Source organism: Mauremys reevesii, linkage group 20 (assembly GCF_016161935.1).
Source record: "Mauremys reevesii isolate NIE-2019 linkage group 20, ASM1616193v1, whole genome shotgun sequence".
NCBI lineage: Eukaryota > Metazoa > Chordata > Testudines > Geoemydidae > Mauremys > Mauremys reevesii.
This window is the reverse complement of record NC_052642.1, coordinates 10,637,235-10,655,383: the sequence shown is the minus strand read 5'-3', so window position 1 is coordinate 10,655,383 and position 18,149 is coordinate 10,637,235. Positions and strand designations below refer to the sequence as shown.

Sequence of the window (18,149 nt, the reverse complement as noted above, 5' to 3'; positions counted from 1 at the left end):
AACCAATATTGCTACAGTACTTAACAGGATCAATTCCTTCCCTTGATTACATCTGTGCAGCTCCACTGCAAGGATTTGAAGACAATTGGCCTGCACAGTTGTAAATGAATGCAGTTTTTGGTCTTCAGGATTTGATTCCTTACTTGTTATGATGCATAAGCCACGGAGAGTTCAAGCAGACAGAAATCACTTGGTCACCCAGGCAAGAAATGCAAGTTTTCAGGGATGAATCACTCAAGACAATGAAGCTGTGCATGGGTACTGGGGTCTGCCTGCATGTTGTAACTTACAGGAATCGGGGCCAAGGTTTGCTTATTTCTCTGCATGTCTATAACAGACATTGCCGTCTGAATTTAGCAGCCAGAATACTGAGCTCTGGTTATCTTGAAAGGAAAAAAAAAACCCACACACTATAAAACAGGTGGCTCCATGTATTAGTTTCTGACCCGAGCTGAGCTTTGTCAATTAACTGGAAAGTTAATCTCTTCTTTCTACTGGGTGGAAATTAGACATTTAAGTACATTTCTAGAATGAAGCAGGCCTTTGTTTGAAAAGCACAGATCATAATACAAAAAATCCAAACCGGCTCATATCTCCATAGATGTTAGTTCACGCCTCACTCAGCTTCAGTAACCCACTAATGATGCAATATACCCAGACTCTACATTATGGTCACTGGAGCTTGAGGAATGTAGCCAGAACCTATTCAATTCCAGATTCATTTAGGATCTTTATATGCTATATCATTGACAAATAAGCCTTATAACATCATGTAGTTAGTAAAACCAGAGACTAGCAAAATGTACAGAAACAAACTTAAATCCATGATGGGAATCTTGCACCCAACCATAGCAATATTGCTGAGCCTAAATTTGAGGAAGCCTAAAAATTCCTTTTAAATTAGGCTAGTTACTTCCAAGGGCACAGGACATACAATTCAAGAATTGCAGCTGTAATAGCTGAATACAAACTGAGCAACAGGAATAGAGTATTTACCAATGGCTTGAAGAGGACATCGTTATGTAGGGTGACCAGATGTCCTGTTTTTAAAGGGACAGTCCTGTTTTTTGGGACTTTTTCTTATATAGGCACCTATTACCCTCCTCCCCCCTCCCTGTCCTGTTTTTTTCACAGTTGCTATCTGGTCACCCTATTATTATGTGACCCTAGCTCCATTTCAGAAAAATGAGTTTTTGAAAGGCTGAGTTAAATTTTAAATCAAAGGTGTATATTATATATACAGAGAGAGAGAGAGATTCTGAAGGCTCATGCATATAAATGGAAGGCCACACTTTCAAGTGCTCAGTACCCAAAACCGAAGATTAACTTGCTTGAGAATCTACCTCCCATTTAGGTGCCTAAAGAATGAGGGGTCAGATTTTTAGACATGCTTGCTACCCAGCATCTGCAATAGTGACATGTACGGCCAGATTCTCACAAGAACTCATCCAATAGGGACAGAATGTGCCAAGCTCTTCTGAAAATCTGGCCCATACTGCAAAAGTCTAGATTGTGAGGCCAGCCAAACTGATTTTGACAGATCTACAGAACAATCAAACCCTGAGGCATGGGTCTGAGTGTGGAAAACTTAGTAGGAAAAAGGATGACTCTTTCCATCCCTCAAAATCTATTCTTTCCCTCCCTGATTTTTATAAAAACTAATCTCACATTTATATCATATCCTAACCCCTGAAGTCTAGCAGAATTTATCAACTTTATAGAAGAAAAATCATTTCACACACAGAGATTCTGAAGGCTCGAGGCGCCTCATTCTTATGGGAAGCAATGTAGCCTAGCGGCTAAAGCACTGGACAGGGACTCAGGAGATTAGTTCTGTTCCTGGCTCTGCCACTGGCCTGCTCAGTGACCTTGGGCAAGGTGTCCTGCACCTCTGTGCCTCAGTTTCCATACCTGTAAAATGGGAGTGCTGATACTGATCTCCTTCCTAAAAGGGTTTGAAATTTATTAATGAAAGCTATTCTAAGAGCTAAGTATTATCAACATCTTCCTTGTCCACGGGTAAACAAACCAATCATGTGACAAGACAACACCCTCCCATCAAAGCTCCTCCCCCGACCTTAACTTAGGAAAACACAGACAAGCAGGCTCTGGGAGTAGTAGAATCCTCCTTACTGCAAGGTACTTTCTCCTCCTGTCACTCATACAATTACTTTTACAGAGTTTTCCACCTCGCTCATACAGAGTGACATGTAGTCTCCAGTGCTATAGCACCTGCTAAGAGCAAGAGGCAAGCAGAGCTGGAGCAAACCCGCTTGCTGGTGACCCCCTAGAGCCTCCGTACCCTAACAGAGTCACTAGTGTTTCCCACTCTACTTTGAGAAAGAAATAACTGTGGCCCACGTGACTTCTGCTAGCAAACAGACAACCACAATAAACACACATTCACAGATAGCATTTAATTCACCCCTGCAATGTCTCTTGCAATGCACCATTTTTCTTCTTCTTTCAGTATTTTAAGTAGTGCAATAAAAGTAAGGACAGTTATTCAGTATAAAATTTTGCAATGTACAATCAGGGTAATTTAGTCGCATCTCCAGGACATTCATACACTCAGTTTTCACATCCAGGTACAATGGATTTTATCCATTAGATATATGCAGTGTAGTTGTAGCTATGCTTGTCCCAAGCTATGAGAGACACAAGGTGGGTGAGGGTTAGGGTTCCTATTTTGCTCCTCAACTGTTGAGAAGCAAAATAAGCTTTCAAGAGCTGAAGAAGAGCTCTGTGTAAGCTTGAAAGCCTGTCTCCTGCACCAACTGACGTTAGTCCAATAAAAAGATATTCCCTCACCTGCCCTGTCTGTCAACTAGCTATTGCCCATATGCGTGTCATATGGTGAGTACTTTAAGGTGGGAGGACGACGACAATGGACTAGCAAATACATTCTATCTTCAGTCTGAAATGAGGGAAAAAAATGCCTCATTACCTTTTCCAGATGGAAAATTTAAGTGCAGAAAACAATGGATAGTTTAAAGGCGTTAAAGAGACTCTTTAAGAGTAGTGGCCATATCGGGTCCTGCAGTGTTAGCTCATGGCTCCCAAATCAAAATGAGACCATCATAGATACCAGGGATGAAATTGTGTCTCCACGGTAATCAACCACGGTTTTGCCGCTGACTTCAGTGGGGCCAGGATTTCACCCCAGGAGTTTGATATACACCACACCAAAGTAAATCAGGAGCAACTTGACTGGAGACAGTGGAACTATGCTGGTGTGTTTAAAAATACCAACAAAAAGGAAGGGCCCCAGGCAATTACATCTACGGGAAAACTGCTAATGGACTCACTACAAAATGAATCCAGTTGGCTAATGCTATTTTAACTTTACAACCATTACAACGCAACACCCCTCTGGTGGAATTAAACCTAATTCAAAAAAGATACCAAGAAAGTCAAGTGACTTCCCACAGATCTCAGTGTGACTCAGTGGCAGAGCCACAAATACAATCTCAGTGTCCTGGTCCTGCATTCAAACTGCTTCCTAACAGTCAGATTGGTTAACATTGGAATCTGTCTAACCTGTTATTAACCTCCAATGACGAACACCTGTCAGGAATGGTAATTAGTAATTACTTAGTCCTGTCATGAGTGCAGGGGACTGGACTAGATACCTACTGAGGTCCCTTCCAGTCCTACATTTCTAAGTCTATGCTATCCCCCACTGCGTAAATCCTTTGGCATTCTAGGGCATACTTCTGCTGTGTAACCTCACCTGCTATATCATGGGCATTATTTTTAGGAAGCTATTTTCTGTTTGCACCACTCAGAACTCCCCTTAAATTAATGCTATTTATATTGGATTGCATGCACATCACACAGAAAATGTCCTTATTTGCAACAGAAGGTCCAGGGCCAAAAAAGCAGAAAAAACCTCTCCCATCCCATCCCGCCCCACTTCTAAAGTTGGTTTCATTCAGGTAAGTGAAGTGAGTGTGAAGCTGCTCTATATTGTCCTATGCTGGGACAGTGTGCTTCAGGTACACTCACACCCATTCCTACATGTCTTATTACTCATAAAATTAACAGTCAAAGCTCTCAACGTTTAAATGATCTGCCTTCCCTAATGAGGGTGGCCCTGGCCTCAAGGGATTGGTTAACATTTAGGAAACCATTTGGGCACTTTAAGATGTACAACGGTCAACGAACGAGAGGACACTTCTGCCTCATGCCCTGCAAACACTGAAGAGTTCTGTCCAAAACTTCAACTTGTCTAACACAGCCTTTAGGGTTCCCAAAGATTCTGACATGGCACAGGATGGTTTAAAAAAGTTAAAAGGCTGTATATACCAACCTTCTCACTGGTTGATATTATTCACCTGTCAGCAGCTTCTACCTCTTCGCTAAACTTTCCACACCCACGATAATGAAAAGATGACCTGCATAACCAATGTTTTCTACCCCTCTCTTTAAAGACCATTATTTAGGGACAGTAAAAGGAAAGGATTAGTCAAGTGGTGCTGGCTGATCTGCAACTTACCCCGGGGAAAAAAGCCCTTTCCTTTAAGTGGGGGGTGGAGGAGTACTTGTTTCAGATGTTGCTGTAAACACTTTTGTTAATAAGATATGCTTTCAGTGACTTTACTCTAAACCACTTCCTTTTTGGAGAGACACGTTTGTGAAGAAGGCAGAAGTGAGAGCTACAAAGACAATTCAAATACATGACTGAGAACATTAAATATCATACTTAACGTTTCCAAAGTTTCAGATTCAGTGTCCTCCAATCTCTGTCATAGACCCTCAAAGCTTATGCCTATCTCCCAAGAAAATGGTCACGGTTTGACAAAATTATTCAATCATTACTAAATTGTTCTAATTTCCTAGGTTTCCAATATAGCTGCACAAAGACAGGCAATTTCCCTGGGCCAATGAGCCATGCAAACAAGGGGTGAAATCTTGGCCCCATTGAAATCAATGACCAAATCCCCACTGTCTTTGGTGTCACCCTGCATGTGTTGGATCCCCACCCACCCTTCCAAGCTTTTATTTTGGATTCAAAATCTCAGAGCAGCTCAGTGGAAACAACCAAGTTGCATGTGAGCTAGTATATTCATTTTTATTTATTTTAAAAAATAGGTAATAGACGCACATATTCCAAGCTCTGGAGATCCCTTACAATTCATCATCATACTGGGCTCTTAAATCCACTGCTCATGCAATCAAATATGGCCCCATTAATAATGCAACACCGATAAATAACCTTTAATTATACCATGCCTATACATGATCACATCTTGTGGGCAACAATATCTACAGACCGAATTCTGCCGCCCCCGCATTGAGCAGTACCATTGAAATCAATGGAACTACTTACAGAACGAAATACTGCTCTGCATGTAGAAAGGTATCAGAATCAGGCCCACAGTGGTGTCACAGGAGGTGTTTTGTACCCAAATGTTGGAGTCTCTAAAAGAAGGGTTGATCTTACACACCAGGATATGAAATGCAACGCCTGAGCACTAGAGGACGGGGTTAGGATCAGAAATGGTTGTGTCAACGGATTATTTTACCTTTGTATGTTACATTGATGTCATTTTTCTGTAGTTTAATATGTATTCATGCCACAGAACATCCTCAAGCGTCTAGGGGTAGTGGCTGAGCACAGCTGACGAGGCGGCGGAGTGAAGCAATTCAGCTTGGTAAAAACAGGCGACAAATGCAAGTAATGCAGGCAGAGAATTTGAAGCAGAAATACATTACAGTCTCAAGAAATCATTTCATATAACTTGTAGTACAAATTGGCTTTAGAGACATTTCAGCCTGCGCATGTATTCCCCACAGAATGGTGATACCTATTCAAATGATCAAAAACAGTCAGTTCTTAAATTCCAGATAAATCCCAGACCTCAGACAGAGGCAAATGAAAAAAAGTTCAAAAGCAGAAAGGCAGCAAAATGTTACTCTCAGGACCAATCTTTCTGATATGCCTCAAGCTTGCTAACAGCATTTTTATGCCATAGGCGTGTTGCTTTCCTTTGCCCTCATATTTTATTTCAGTGAAGCCCTGTCCTAATAACTGATTACAAACTACCAGACAAGGTGTTGTGTTATTTTGCAAGACAGGAAAGGACTTCAGGCGCTAACAGTGCCATGCAAAAACCAGTCTGAACACATGGGCTATATATAGTGGCCAGAAATAGGAAATTTGCATTTGATCACAGGTCTTATCCAATTGAGGCCCATTCTTCTTTCCAGCAAAAGATGGTTGGCTACTATCCAAATCAACGCACAGCAGCAAGCATCTGTGCGAGGATGTGTCACCTTCACATCAAACATGCAAGTTATTATTCCTCCAAACTATGTTCACAACATAGGAAGAAGTGCTAACTCCTATCCTCTAACCAGGCTCACTTGAAGAACTCATTTTTGCCTATAAACATGAGTACTCTCTCGTGTTTGGAGGATGGGTATGTTTCTGACACAGATGCTCAATGAAGTAGAGAGGATAGAGTCTGAGCACTTTCCTGGTCACGGCAAGGTTGCCTACCGGATTTCAAGTTGCACAAGTGGGCAGAGGAAAGCACACTGCATCTACTTGAGAGGGCTATTCATTTGAAGTGACCTTTTGCATGCCTCAGAGCTAGGTAAGTGCTAAAAAGTACAATGGCCTGTTTATCACAGCTTTCTGAGTGGGTGGGAACCAAAAGGGAAAGGAGCCTTTTAAGCAGTTGTTACTGGCAAAGACTCATTCCAAGGTCTATGCTGGCTTCTGGAAGCATGGGCCCAGACTCAGAACCAGACAACAACAAAAATGGCCGTGGCAAGAAGAATAATGTACTCCTACCCATAACACCTTGGGAGAACATAACACTGAGTCTGGGCAAACAAGAATTATTGGATTCTTGGTAACAAGAAAAAAAAATCCCATGAAACCAAGTGCTTGCCATTCCAGCTTCTGCACTCTGTAAATTGCCATTTATACTGGCGATTTTTCTTGAGTGACCTCAAGGTAACCAAATTGTCCAGAGACCACAAGACCTTCAGAAGTTAATGTAACTTCCTCCTTATAATGGAGTCATCATCCTGGTTTTTATTTAGGGATGTACGTAACCGGTTGGGGAAAGCCAAGAACCTCTCCTGAACCATTCTCCATCTTTAAGAACTAAGGGCCAGATTTTCAAAAGCCTTGAACAACCACCACCACCCTCCATTTTACAGATCCGGAAATCGAGACACAGCAAGATAAAGTGCCTTGCGTAAAGTCACGAAGGAGAGCAGCAGCAGCGCCAGGACTGAAACCCAGGCCTCCCACATACCAGACCAGTGCTTTATCCACTAGACCACAGAACCATCTCTAATAAGCCTCAATTACAATGGAAGCTAGATCCTCCGCGTGTTTAGGAGCTTCTGAAAAACCCAGTAGGTGCCTATCTGCATCGTTAGTACCTTTGTAACTCTGACCCTAAATTATTCATGTAATAATAATTGTATATTATATACTATATTATTTGTAACAATTATTTTTAACATTGCAAAAATATCAGAGAATATTATTTCCTTGTCCTGGATCTGGAATCCAAAACATTAAGAGAAAAGCTGCTCTCACTAGATTTCTATCCCAGTTGCTAAGGGGCCTGGGTAAGCATTCAGACTTTTGAATATGTATCTGAATCAAGCCCACACTCCAAAACCTTGTGTGGCTTACGTACCTCCAGTGTGATGCTTACAGACATGCATAACATCGCCGGGTTTGACTCTGACTACAAAGCAGCTGCTGGACTGTGACATTATCACCAATTTACCAGCTACTCTTTCTTCAGCTAAGTTCTCTACGGTCTTTTTATGTCTCAAATAGTCAAGTCTGACTTTTTTATATCACACTTGCCAAAACTTGTGAATGGAGAATTATAAGGCCCCATTCCCAACCTGGCGCTGTCTTTTTTACTGTAACATCACTTCAACAGATTTCAAAGATGAGAGGTCAAATGCAATTTTCTGCGCATCTCGCCTATTCTATTTATGTTCATGTCCCAACAAATTTCCTATAATTAAATATATTATAATTATAATTAAACATGAGTTCCTCAAAATATATCACCCATAAATTTATAATAAATTAAAATGAATAAAATTGGTAATTAAAATCCGATATGTCCTCATGTCTATTACCATCATTATTCAAATGTCTACTCAGTTCACAGCTACCTACAAAGATTTCTATACTATTAGAAAGTCTATAATTGATTTTCCCTGCCAATTTTCTATTGATCAATACATCACTTATACCAGGGTCTCTTTGCTGGGTTATATCATTTAAGCCTTGATCCTCCAAGCAGCTGCACAGGACACAGCAGGGAGCACAAAGAGACTGTGCTCTGGATGGACTGGAAGGAGACTCTACATGGGGAACAAGGAAGCTTGAATACTCCGTGTAACCTGCATTAAGTGGCAGCAAGTTTCAAACCCCTTGAGCATCCATTTCCCTGACTGTCATAATTAGACTAAAGAGGGTTGCATTTGGGCATAAAATGGCTATATCTGAAGGGACATGAGGTTAAATGAAATTCTCAGCGTGAAAATAAAAGTGCTTGCTATGCACTTCCCCCCAGACTCCACTCCTGATAGTAGCCAGGAATAAATTGCTGGCAATGCAGCATCATTCTAATAAATGTTTGCCTGCGCTCTTATCCTCTACTTTTTACCTTGCACTTATATGCACAGCCATCTGTGTTTCTTTATCTGTATTATCTGTTCAACTGTACAATGTATCTAAAATTACCAAAAAAAAAGTGTGCCCTTTTCCATAAGAGCTAGAAGGAACTCGAAACATGTCTAAAGCAATAAAATTAATACAAGTAAAAGGAGATGTTTCTTTATACAGTCTATGGAACTCTCTGCCACATGATATTATCAAGTCAAAGAGTTTGGTAAGTTGTGGTTTTGTTTGATTGGTGGGTTGATTTTAAGGAGGACCTGAAGAAAGAGATGCACCTGCAGCTACATAATCTAAGAAATATTTAAAAGGCACTCAATCCTACATCCAGGAATCATATTATCACCAGGGAAAAGCAGGAAGTAATTTTTCCCTCCCAGTTATAGCATTGTGCACTTATACAGGCACATTACTGAAATGCTCAGTACTGGTCAGAGTGAACACACTGGAGATGGATCACTGGCCTACTATTGTGCTGCAAAAGAAAACCAACTGCTGCCCACGTGCCCCATATAAGGCAGCACATCTCAGGAGCACTTCTCCTCCTTCCAGCTCTAGTCCACGTGCTGGCACAGCGTGCTCTGGTGAAGGGAAGAACTTCCCAAGGTGACAAGGTTCAGTTCAGATAAGCTTCCAAAAATTCAGGTGCTTAATCAAACCTCTTGCATTTGCAAAATTGAGCTAGTGATCTCAGGATTCCTAGGTGGTTTCCAGTGCTTCCTGAGCTGATCAAGGCATATGCTGGGAAATCAGCCTCCTGTGCTGTTCCCGTCTGGATTGTAGGAGAGCTGGGCCATGAGGGAAAATTTAGATAGATAACTGGGCAAAAAGTAATCCAAACTCCCAACTTCAAGAAAAGCTTCAAGTTTGAGCTTGGGAATGAAGACTTGAGTAACTTATTTCACTCTGACTACTTTGCCCATCCCTAACCACACTGCATGTTTCACTGGCTAGCACTAAGTGCTGACTTGGTGGGCAGCATGATTTAGTAGACATGGCACTGGACTGGCAATCCTGTTCCTTAGTAGTTATTGGTATTATCGTAGCACCTCGGAGCCTCTGACATTGACCAGAGGACCATTGCGCTAGGTGCTGTACATTCAGAAAGCAATGTGAATTCCTAGCTCTTCACTGCCCTGTGATCTTGAGCAGGTCTGTTCCCCTTTCTGTACCTCTATTACCCCTACCACCTTCTATCTAGACTACAAGCTCTTCAAGGCAGGGACTCTTACTATGTGTTTGTTTGTACTGCACCTAGCACAATGGAGCCCCTATTTACAAACATAATACAATTAATGGCAATAGATTTTAAACTGATTTTTGCAATCCAAAACAGAGTCATTAGCAGTGCCCCTCCCTTGCAGCGACCTGCTCATACCTGGTTTCCCTAGGCATTTCAGTGCACTGGAGGGAAGGACTGGATTTGTCTGATTTCACTTCCTAATTTTCATTTCCAGTCAATGGCAGACACTTTCATCATGATGCTTCACAGATCGCAGGCCTTTATATCACTTGTCAGGCTGCTTTGCTCGGCGTCTCCATGCTGCATCTCTCACACCAACACCGGTCTACCCAGAAACATTTTTTTTCTCCTGTGTTGGCTTTGGGGAGAGGTTTTAACTGCTACCCATCACAATGAGCATGAGTTTTTCCCGGCACCACGGGGCCTGGCTGAAAGCACAGTAGCACAGAAGACAGTACCTCTCAGCATCATCAGCTAAATGTAACTGGAGTTAAGTTAAGCCATTCTGCTCCTTAAGATGCCTTGTTTTACGGCAAGTTATTTTCCCCTGATGAATCTCCGCTCCCATCAGAAACATGTTAAATCACACTAGCCCTACAGGGAACGCAGGCGATATGCTCTTCCAGAGCAAGCTTTTTATTTTCAGATTCATCTGAGGCAGCACTGAAGGCTTAAACGAAAAGGCTGCTCCAAGTCTGAGGCAGCAGATTGCCTTCATTCCTTGTGGCATTAGGATGCATTTAACTTTTTCCTCTTTCTCTGAAGGAAGGAGTGACTCCCTAGCAAGTTACCTGTGCATACAACATGGACCGCACTAACTCAAAGCACCACCACTCCATTACTTGTTGGGTACAGTGATTAGACAGAATAAAGGGGCTACACAAGGAGAAATTTCATGATCCATATCACAGTTCAAGGCATCTACACCTGTAGGCCTCTTCACTAGTCAAGCAAGGGGACCTGCAGTGCCTAATTTGTAATGAAAGGTGCCAGGGCTCAAGTAGTTTTTACACATTCATAACTGGTGCGGCGAGCCCACAGGTGACAGGGCTCTGAACAGCCAAGCCTAGCCTTAGCACAGGGTTCAGCCTTAGCACAAATTTAGCACTGGGCACCCAGTTTCAGACTTCCAGGTCCCCAGCTGCTGCCTTTCTTGGGTAGAGACCTGCAACTCACTCCCTTCACTGGGTTATTCTCAGCACAGACAGGCTGCCCAAGTATGGAGAGGAGGTGAGCAGACCCCGGTGGTGAAAGAACAGGTTAAGGACTATTTAGAAAAGCTGGACATGCACAAGTCCCTGGGTCCAGATCTAATGCATCCGAGGGTGCTGAGGGAGTTGGCTGATGTGATTGCAGAGCCATTGGCCATTATCTTTGAAAACTCGTGGTGATCAGGGGAGGTGATTGGAAAAAGGCAAATATAGTGCCCATCTTTATAAAAGGGAAAAAGGAGAATCTGGGGAACTACAGAGACCCATCAGCCTCACCTCAGTCCCTGGAAAAATCATGGAGCAAGTCCTCAAGGAATCCATTTTGAAGCACTTGGAGGAGAGGAAGGTGATCAGCAACAGTCAACATGGATTCACCAAGGGGAGGTCATGCCTGACCAACTTGATTGCCTTCTACGATGAGATAACTGGCTTGTGGATGTGGGGAAAGCGGTGGACGTGATATACATGCATCCGACGAAGTGGGTATTCACCCACGAAAGCTCATGCTCCCAAACGTCTGTTAGTCTATAAGGTGCCACAAGACTCTTTGCTGCTTCTGGTGATATACCTTGACTTTAGCAAAGCTTTTGATACAGTCTCCCACAGTATTCTTGTCAGCAAGTTAAAAAAAGTATGGATTAGATGGACTACAAGGTGGATAGAAAGCTGGCTAGATCACTGGACTCAATGGGTAGTGATCAATGGCTCAATGTCTAGTTGACAGCCAGTATCAAGTGGAGTGCCCCAGAGGTCTATCCTGGGGCCGGTTTTGTTCAACATCTTTATTAATGATCTGAACGATGGACTGGATTGCACCCTCAGCAAGTTCGCACATGACAATAAGCTGGGGGGAGAGGTAGATACACTGGAGGGTAGGGATAGGGTCCAGAGTGACCTAGACAAATTAGAGGATTGGGCCAAAAGAAGTCTGATGAGGTTCAACAAGGACAAGTGCAGAGGCCTGCACTTAGGATGGAAGAATCCAATGCACCACTACAGGCTGTGAACTGACTAGCCAAGTGGCAGTTCTGCAGAAAAGGACATGGGGATTACAGCGGACAAGAAGCTGGATAGGAGTCAACAGTGTGCCCTTGTTGCCAAGAAGGCTAACGGCATACCGGGCTGCATTGGTAGGAGTATTGCCAGCAGATCAAGGGAAGTGATTATTCCCCTCTATTCGGCACTGGTGAGGCCACATCTGGAGTACTGTGTCCAGTTTTGGGCCCCCTACTACAGAAAGGATGTGGACAGATTGGAGAGAGTCCAGTGGAGGGCAACAAAACTGATCAGGGGGCTGGGACACATGACTTACGAGGAGAGGCTGAGGGAACTGGGTTTTAGTCTGCAGAAGAGAAGAGTGAGGGGGGATTTGATAGCAGCCTTCAACTATCTGGCGGGTTGGGGGGTCCAAAGAGGATGGAGCTCAGCTGTTCTTAGTGGTGGCAGATGACAGAACAAGGAGGAATGGTCTCAAGTTGCAGTGGGAGAGGTCTAGGTTGGATATTAGGAAACACTGTTTCACTAGGAGGGTGGTGAAGCACTGGAACGAGTTACATAAGGGCTTGGCTACATTTGCAGATATAGAGTGCTGGGAGTTAAACCAGCCTTCGGAGACCGCAGCAGGGAAAACATTGCCATGTGTTTACACTGTCAGCTGCAAGCGCACTGGCGTAGCCACATTAGCAGCTCTTGCAATACCACAAAGAGCAGTGCATTGTGGTAGCTATCTGTGTGCAAGTGGCTGCAGTGTGCTTTTCAAATGGGTGAGAGAGAGAGACAGGGAGTGTGTTGTGTGTATGTGGGGGGAGATAGTGTGTGTTTTGGGGGGCAGAGTGTGTGTCAGCATGCTGCCTTGTAAGTTCAGACAGCAGCAGACCCCCCCCCCCCTTCCCCACACCTCTCTCACTCACAGCAGCAGCATTCCAAAATAATGGTTTGCTTTGTCCTGGAGCAGATAAGCATGCGGGCGGTCAGAAATAGAGCATTGAAAGGGGATATATGCATACCTGCAGTCGAATTCAGAACTATGACAAGAGTGGCCACTTGAATTCAGGGGATTATGGGACGTTTCTGGAGGCCAATCACAGCACAGTAATGCAACACATCATTCACACTGACACCCGGGTGTTTCAGCCAGGGCGCAGCAAGCTCTATGCTTCTTGTGGAGATGGATTACCAGGAGCGCTCCAGCTGCAGAGTCCAGGCGCTCTACATGCCTTGCCAGTGTGAACACCTCAGGAGTTAGGGCGCCCGGGGCTGATTTAATGTGCTCTAACTTGCAAGTGTAGCCAAGCCCTAGGGAGGTGGTAGAATCTCCAGCCTTAGAGGTTTTTAAGGCCTGGCTTGACAAAGCCCTGGCTGGGATGATTTTGTTGGTGTTTGAGCAGGGGGTTGGACTAGATTACCTTCTGAGGTCTCTTACAACCCTAATCTTTTATGATTCTATGATGTATATTACCATCCTCCTCTCTACTAGAGAAGCAACATACAATGGCATACCACCACATACACAGTTGAATTTTATTACAGTGTACCAAAGGCATTAACCCTAATTCAGTAAGGTTTAACTTAATAAAGTTTATCTTAATTCCATAAGATATGTTCAGGAGATTAGGTTCTGACACTGACAATGTTCCTCTCGGACACACACTCCGATGTAATACACATGCACACAGGCAACCGTTTCAGCCTCACCACATCACAAGGCTACCGAAGTGCCTTACTACATTTCATCTGTGATCCTGCGCCCTTTGAGAGTAGGTCTACATTGCAACCAAAGGTGTCACTGCGGTACATGAAGACATACACAAGCTACCTTTCATCTAGCTAGCTTGGGTACCTATAGCAGGGAAGCGACAGCTGCTCAAATATGTACCCAGGGTCCTGGATGGGTTTATATGATGACCCCTATGATGCTGTAGCGTCATTGCTATGGTTAACCAAACTAGCTAGATTAAATCTAACTCAGATACGCCTGCATGTGCTGCACTCACCCCCTGGCTGGCCAGGTTGACTTACCCTTAAAGACACTGATTGTCCTCATGGGCCTGATTCTGCAAGCTGCTGGCTGACTCCTAACAGCTGGGTTAGAGGACATTCTGCTCCTTGTCAGGTCCTGATCCAACTCTGTAACATTGCTAAAATATCAGACAGTTTCCCCCAGGGTTTGTTGGTTTATTTATTTTATTGTCACTTAGGTCCTACTTGTTCTTGATCCCTTCCATAAATTGTAGAGAGCTAATTGGCTTTGGTAAGGGCAGGTCAGGTGGTTCTTCGATGTATTCTAAAAAGAACAAATAGGTACCATAACTGGCAATGTTGTTACTGATCGCTGTTCTGTGAAATATTATCTTCTGTGGCTAATCTTTAATGTGCAAAGGCCAAGAATTCCCATTTAGAGGATCAGACTTTTTTTTTAAGCTAAGTATTTATCACTTCTTTGTATCTACTCTATCCCTCCAATAGTTCTCCCTATCGAGTATGTCCATCGGGGTTGAAAGGCATGCCCTTATTCTTCTCCCTCCAAGGTGCACCCTGCATTCTTCAAAGCATTGCAACTCTCCCAAACCTGCCCAGTTTGAAAGCAACAGAGAATCCTAATACTTTGTAGAATCCTTAGAAGCCAGGTGCAGTGCAAGGTTTGCCATGCTCTGCCAACCTACCTTACATCTGACTTCTGCTATTCTATTATTGGGTTCCTCTTGAGCAGAGACTCTAAATCATGTTGAATTCTCAAGTAGTTCTCATCCATTCAGCAGTCCCTTCCAAATCACGGCTTTCTCAGTCCCGGTGTGGCCACAATTGGCAATAAAGGCTGTGTTTAGCTAGGTTGGGAACAAGAAAACCATGGATTGGATGTAGTCTAAATCCACTTAATATTACTAAGTGCTTCTCTACTTCACAGGTCAATATAGTTCTGCACAAATAGGAATTAGGAGACCCATTAGACCCACCTGCCCTTGGAAACTAACTAATTTTTACTGATGCTTTTCTTTAAGTGTATTCACCTGGTCAGAAGTTAGACACACATTAGCCACAACTCTGTCAATACAGGGTTGTCCCTCTCGTGCTTCGTCCAGTCCTACACTATAAATCAGTAAAATGCTAATAAAAGCAACTTTGTCCAAGCCTATATACCATCAAGGCAAAAATATTACCTATAAACAGAGCCAGGGGGAAAAAGCTGGAGAGAGGCAGCTAGTAAGTTCATCTGCTATTGCCATAAGAAGATTTTGATCCAGTAACTCAGGCAGAGTTCTTGACCGTACAGGTCTGGAGAAGGAGAGAAAAGACAACTGGCTGCACTCAGCCTACTCGGTCAGACAAATATAGCTCTTCATAGCCAAAATAAAATTTTAAAAGCTTCTAGTTATCCCATGTAATTTTCCCTTTTATGCCATTTCCTGACACCATAAAAGAAGGTGGCGTTCAAATATAATTTCCTTCCATATGGGAATATACTTAATGGTTTCTTATTACATATTCTGTTTATCCCACAAGTATTTATCCAGTAATTCATAAATTTACCAGAACAAGATTCTGTTTGCACAGATTGCTAACAGATTTGTGTGCTAGAGACTTCATAATCAATTTGAATTTTGCTGGCTCCTTCTAAAGTGTCATCTGCACCTAGTTAGATGGTTTAAAAAATAAAATAAAATCAGAAAGCGCCAATTCTAGATCATTAGCGTAAAAAATATCGCATGGTTCCTCTGCTACTTAAATCCAGGGGCGTTAAATTTACTTATGTATTTGCATGCCAATCACACTATTCTTATTAGCAGCACTTCAGAATGCAGGCAGGCTCCCTGGCTTTCACTACGGAAGTTGCAATAAAAATCTCAATGGTCACTTGTTCCAGAATATCAGAAGCAGGTGAAACCCCAGAGCAATAGAGAAGGTGAAGGAAGGATTAATGACTCTTTATATGAATTATTCAGCACTCTTTGCCATTCCAACTGGAAGAAAGGAGCCAGGCAGCCGCTGAATCTAACAGAGAATGTAAATACACTACTATTTATTCACAAACCATTTCTCCCTTCCTCCAACAGAAAGCACAAGAGAAAGACCAAACCCGTGTGTACCTGATATCAATCACTTCGACTTTTTAGAGCTCTCCAGTCCCTTTCACTGTATGTACTAAAGTAAACACTAGAAGTTAAATCTGACTATAAGCAGCGCTGGAAATAGGTTACATGGCCTCTTGGGACAAGATATGCACCCAATTAAGCATACTCTAAAGTAAGTCCAGATTTGACACAAATCACTTTCACTAAACTTATGCCTCGTGAAGCTCAAACATTGGACAGAGAATGAGGCAGGGTTGCCTACTGAGGTGACATTCTGGTTCCATTGAAGTCATGGCAGATCTTCAACAGAGCCCCTGTACTGGGGATGAGGACATGAGTATTCCTGGCTCATTCATGGCAGTCACTGTATTCCATGCTGTAAGACTGATGTCCACAGCACACTTGTACTCATTCATTGAAGTTGTACGGCACGTAGTGAGTGAGGAAGGGGTCCAGTGGAAGAGGAGAAGGTCTTGTGCTTAAGGAATTGGAAGGGGACCCAGAAGAGCTGGGGTTTCTTCCTGCTCCTGCAACTGGCTTCCCATGTGATCTTGGGCAAGCCACAGAATTTTCCTGTGCCTCAATTTTGCATTCGTAAAATGGTGGTGATAATACGTCCCCAACGCATAGAAAAGCTGTGACGATGAATTCATTACATGTCCATGAATGGCTTAGATACTATAATGATGAGGGCAGGGTTTGGATAATGTGCCATAAATAAAGCAAGGGGGCACACCCGAAATTAATAGAATGACAAGAAATAATAAACAGCTACCTCATTCAGTGACACCATCCATCTTGCCCATTAAGAGACTGATACTGAAAAGAGGTCAGGACTCTGGCCCCAATCCAGCAAAGCACTTAAGCAAGCAGGCAGTCCCTTCCAAGTAGTCCCACTGCTGGGTCAGGACCAGGGTGTTGAGCACCTTGCAGGATCAAGTCATAAATGAGGCAAGGGTCCCCTCCTGTGGAAACAATATTGTAAACGAGATCACATAATACAAGACTGAATTGTAATGTATATACAGGAGAGTAGAGTTAAGGTTGCAGAGGCAGCCTTAACAGTTATTCCTGATTTTGGAGGGTTTCCACTTTGCAACCTTAAATATCTTTAAAGGTAGAAGGATTAGATGGATGGCTTTGTGTATGAGCATGACAATAACAATAGCACAGTTAACATCCTAAAACAAAATGAGATCTCAAAAGAATGTGTATCCATCAAAAAAAACAAAAAAACAATAAGGCATGCTTCGTATTGTAAAACCGCTGAACTACTATTTCCAGTTAAATTCAAGGACATTCACTACAATTGTCATAAACTCTAGGAAGATTGTTGCTAATTTCATTGGATTTATAAACCTGTTCTGTGCATATTACGTAAGCCACCTCACAGCCTCCTATTTCCTGGGCAGCAGTTACTTCTTGGCACACATCCAGTTTTTTCCCCCCAATGCAGCTAAAATCCAGGTGCCTGTAGATACAGTCAGAGAAAAAAGTCACTAAACATATCTGTTTATGATTTTATCTGCCACCTAATTACCACTGAATATAATATAATAAGATTTGCTCTCCCTGTTTGAGTCTGACATATTTAATAGATTATTCAATATTGGTTTATCCAGCTATGTCAGAATGACAGCACCACTTAATGTTAATCAGAGGTTGTGCGCAAGCATCAATGTTAAGCTTTGCACAGCTCCACAGAATTATTCGAGTTGTGAGACACCGCCAATATGTTTTGATCTCTGTGTCAAATGCATTTGGTTACTTGTTAATTTCCTCCCTTTATGTTTCATTGCTGTTTAATTGTTTTGTCATCTGTGTATCTGCTGCTCTACCGAATTGTAATACTGGATGTTTCGGCAAATCAGAAGACACAGTGCAACCAGCATTGTCACTGCGCACCAGATATTCTCTGTTTATCTATCTACCACCACCACAAGCATGGATAAACC

The 18,149-nt window shown here is 42.8% G+C and overlaps 1 protein-coding gene across 15 annotated transcripts in view; it reads right to left on the bottom strand.

Annotated features, from left to right (window-relative positions):
• AUTS2 (activator of transcription and developmental regulator AUTS2) overlaps positions 1-18,149 on the bottom strand; it is a 1,174,081-nt gene that overhangs the window by 781,908 nt on the left and 374,024 nt on the right. Inside the window, exon 2 of one of the 15 annotated variants that reach the window (XM_039507741.1) lies at positions 17,554-17,665. The exons of the other annotated variants lie outside the window; for them this stretch is intronic. Within the exon in view, the coding sequence (XP_039363675.1) occupies positions 17,554-17,665 (112 nt within the window). The remainder of the gene's footprint in view (positions 1-17,553; positions 17,666-18,149) is intronic. 15 annotated transcript variants of the gene reach the window in all.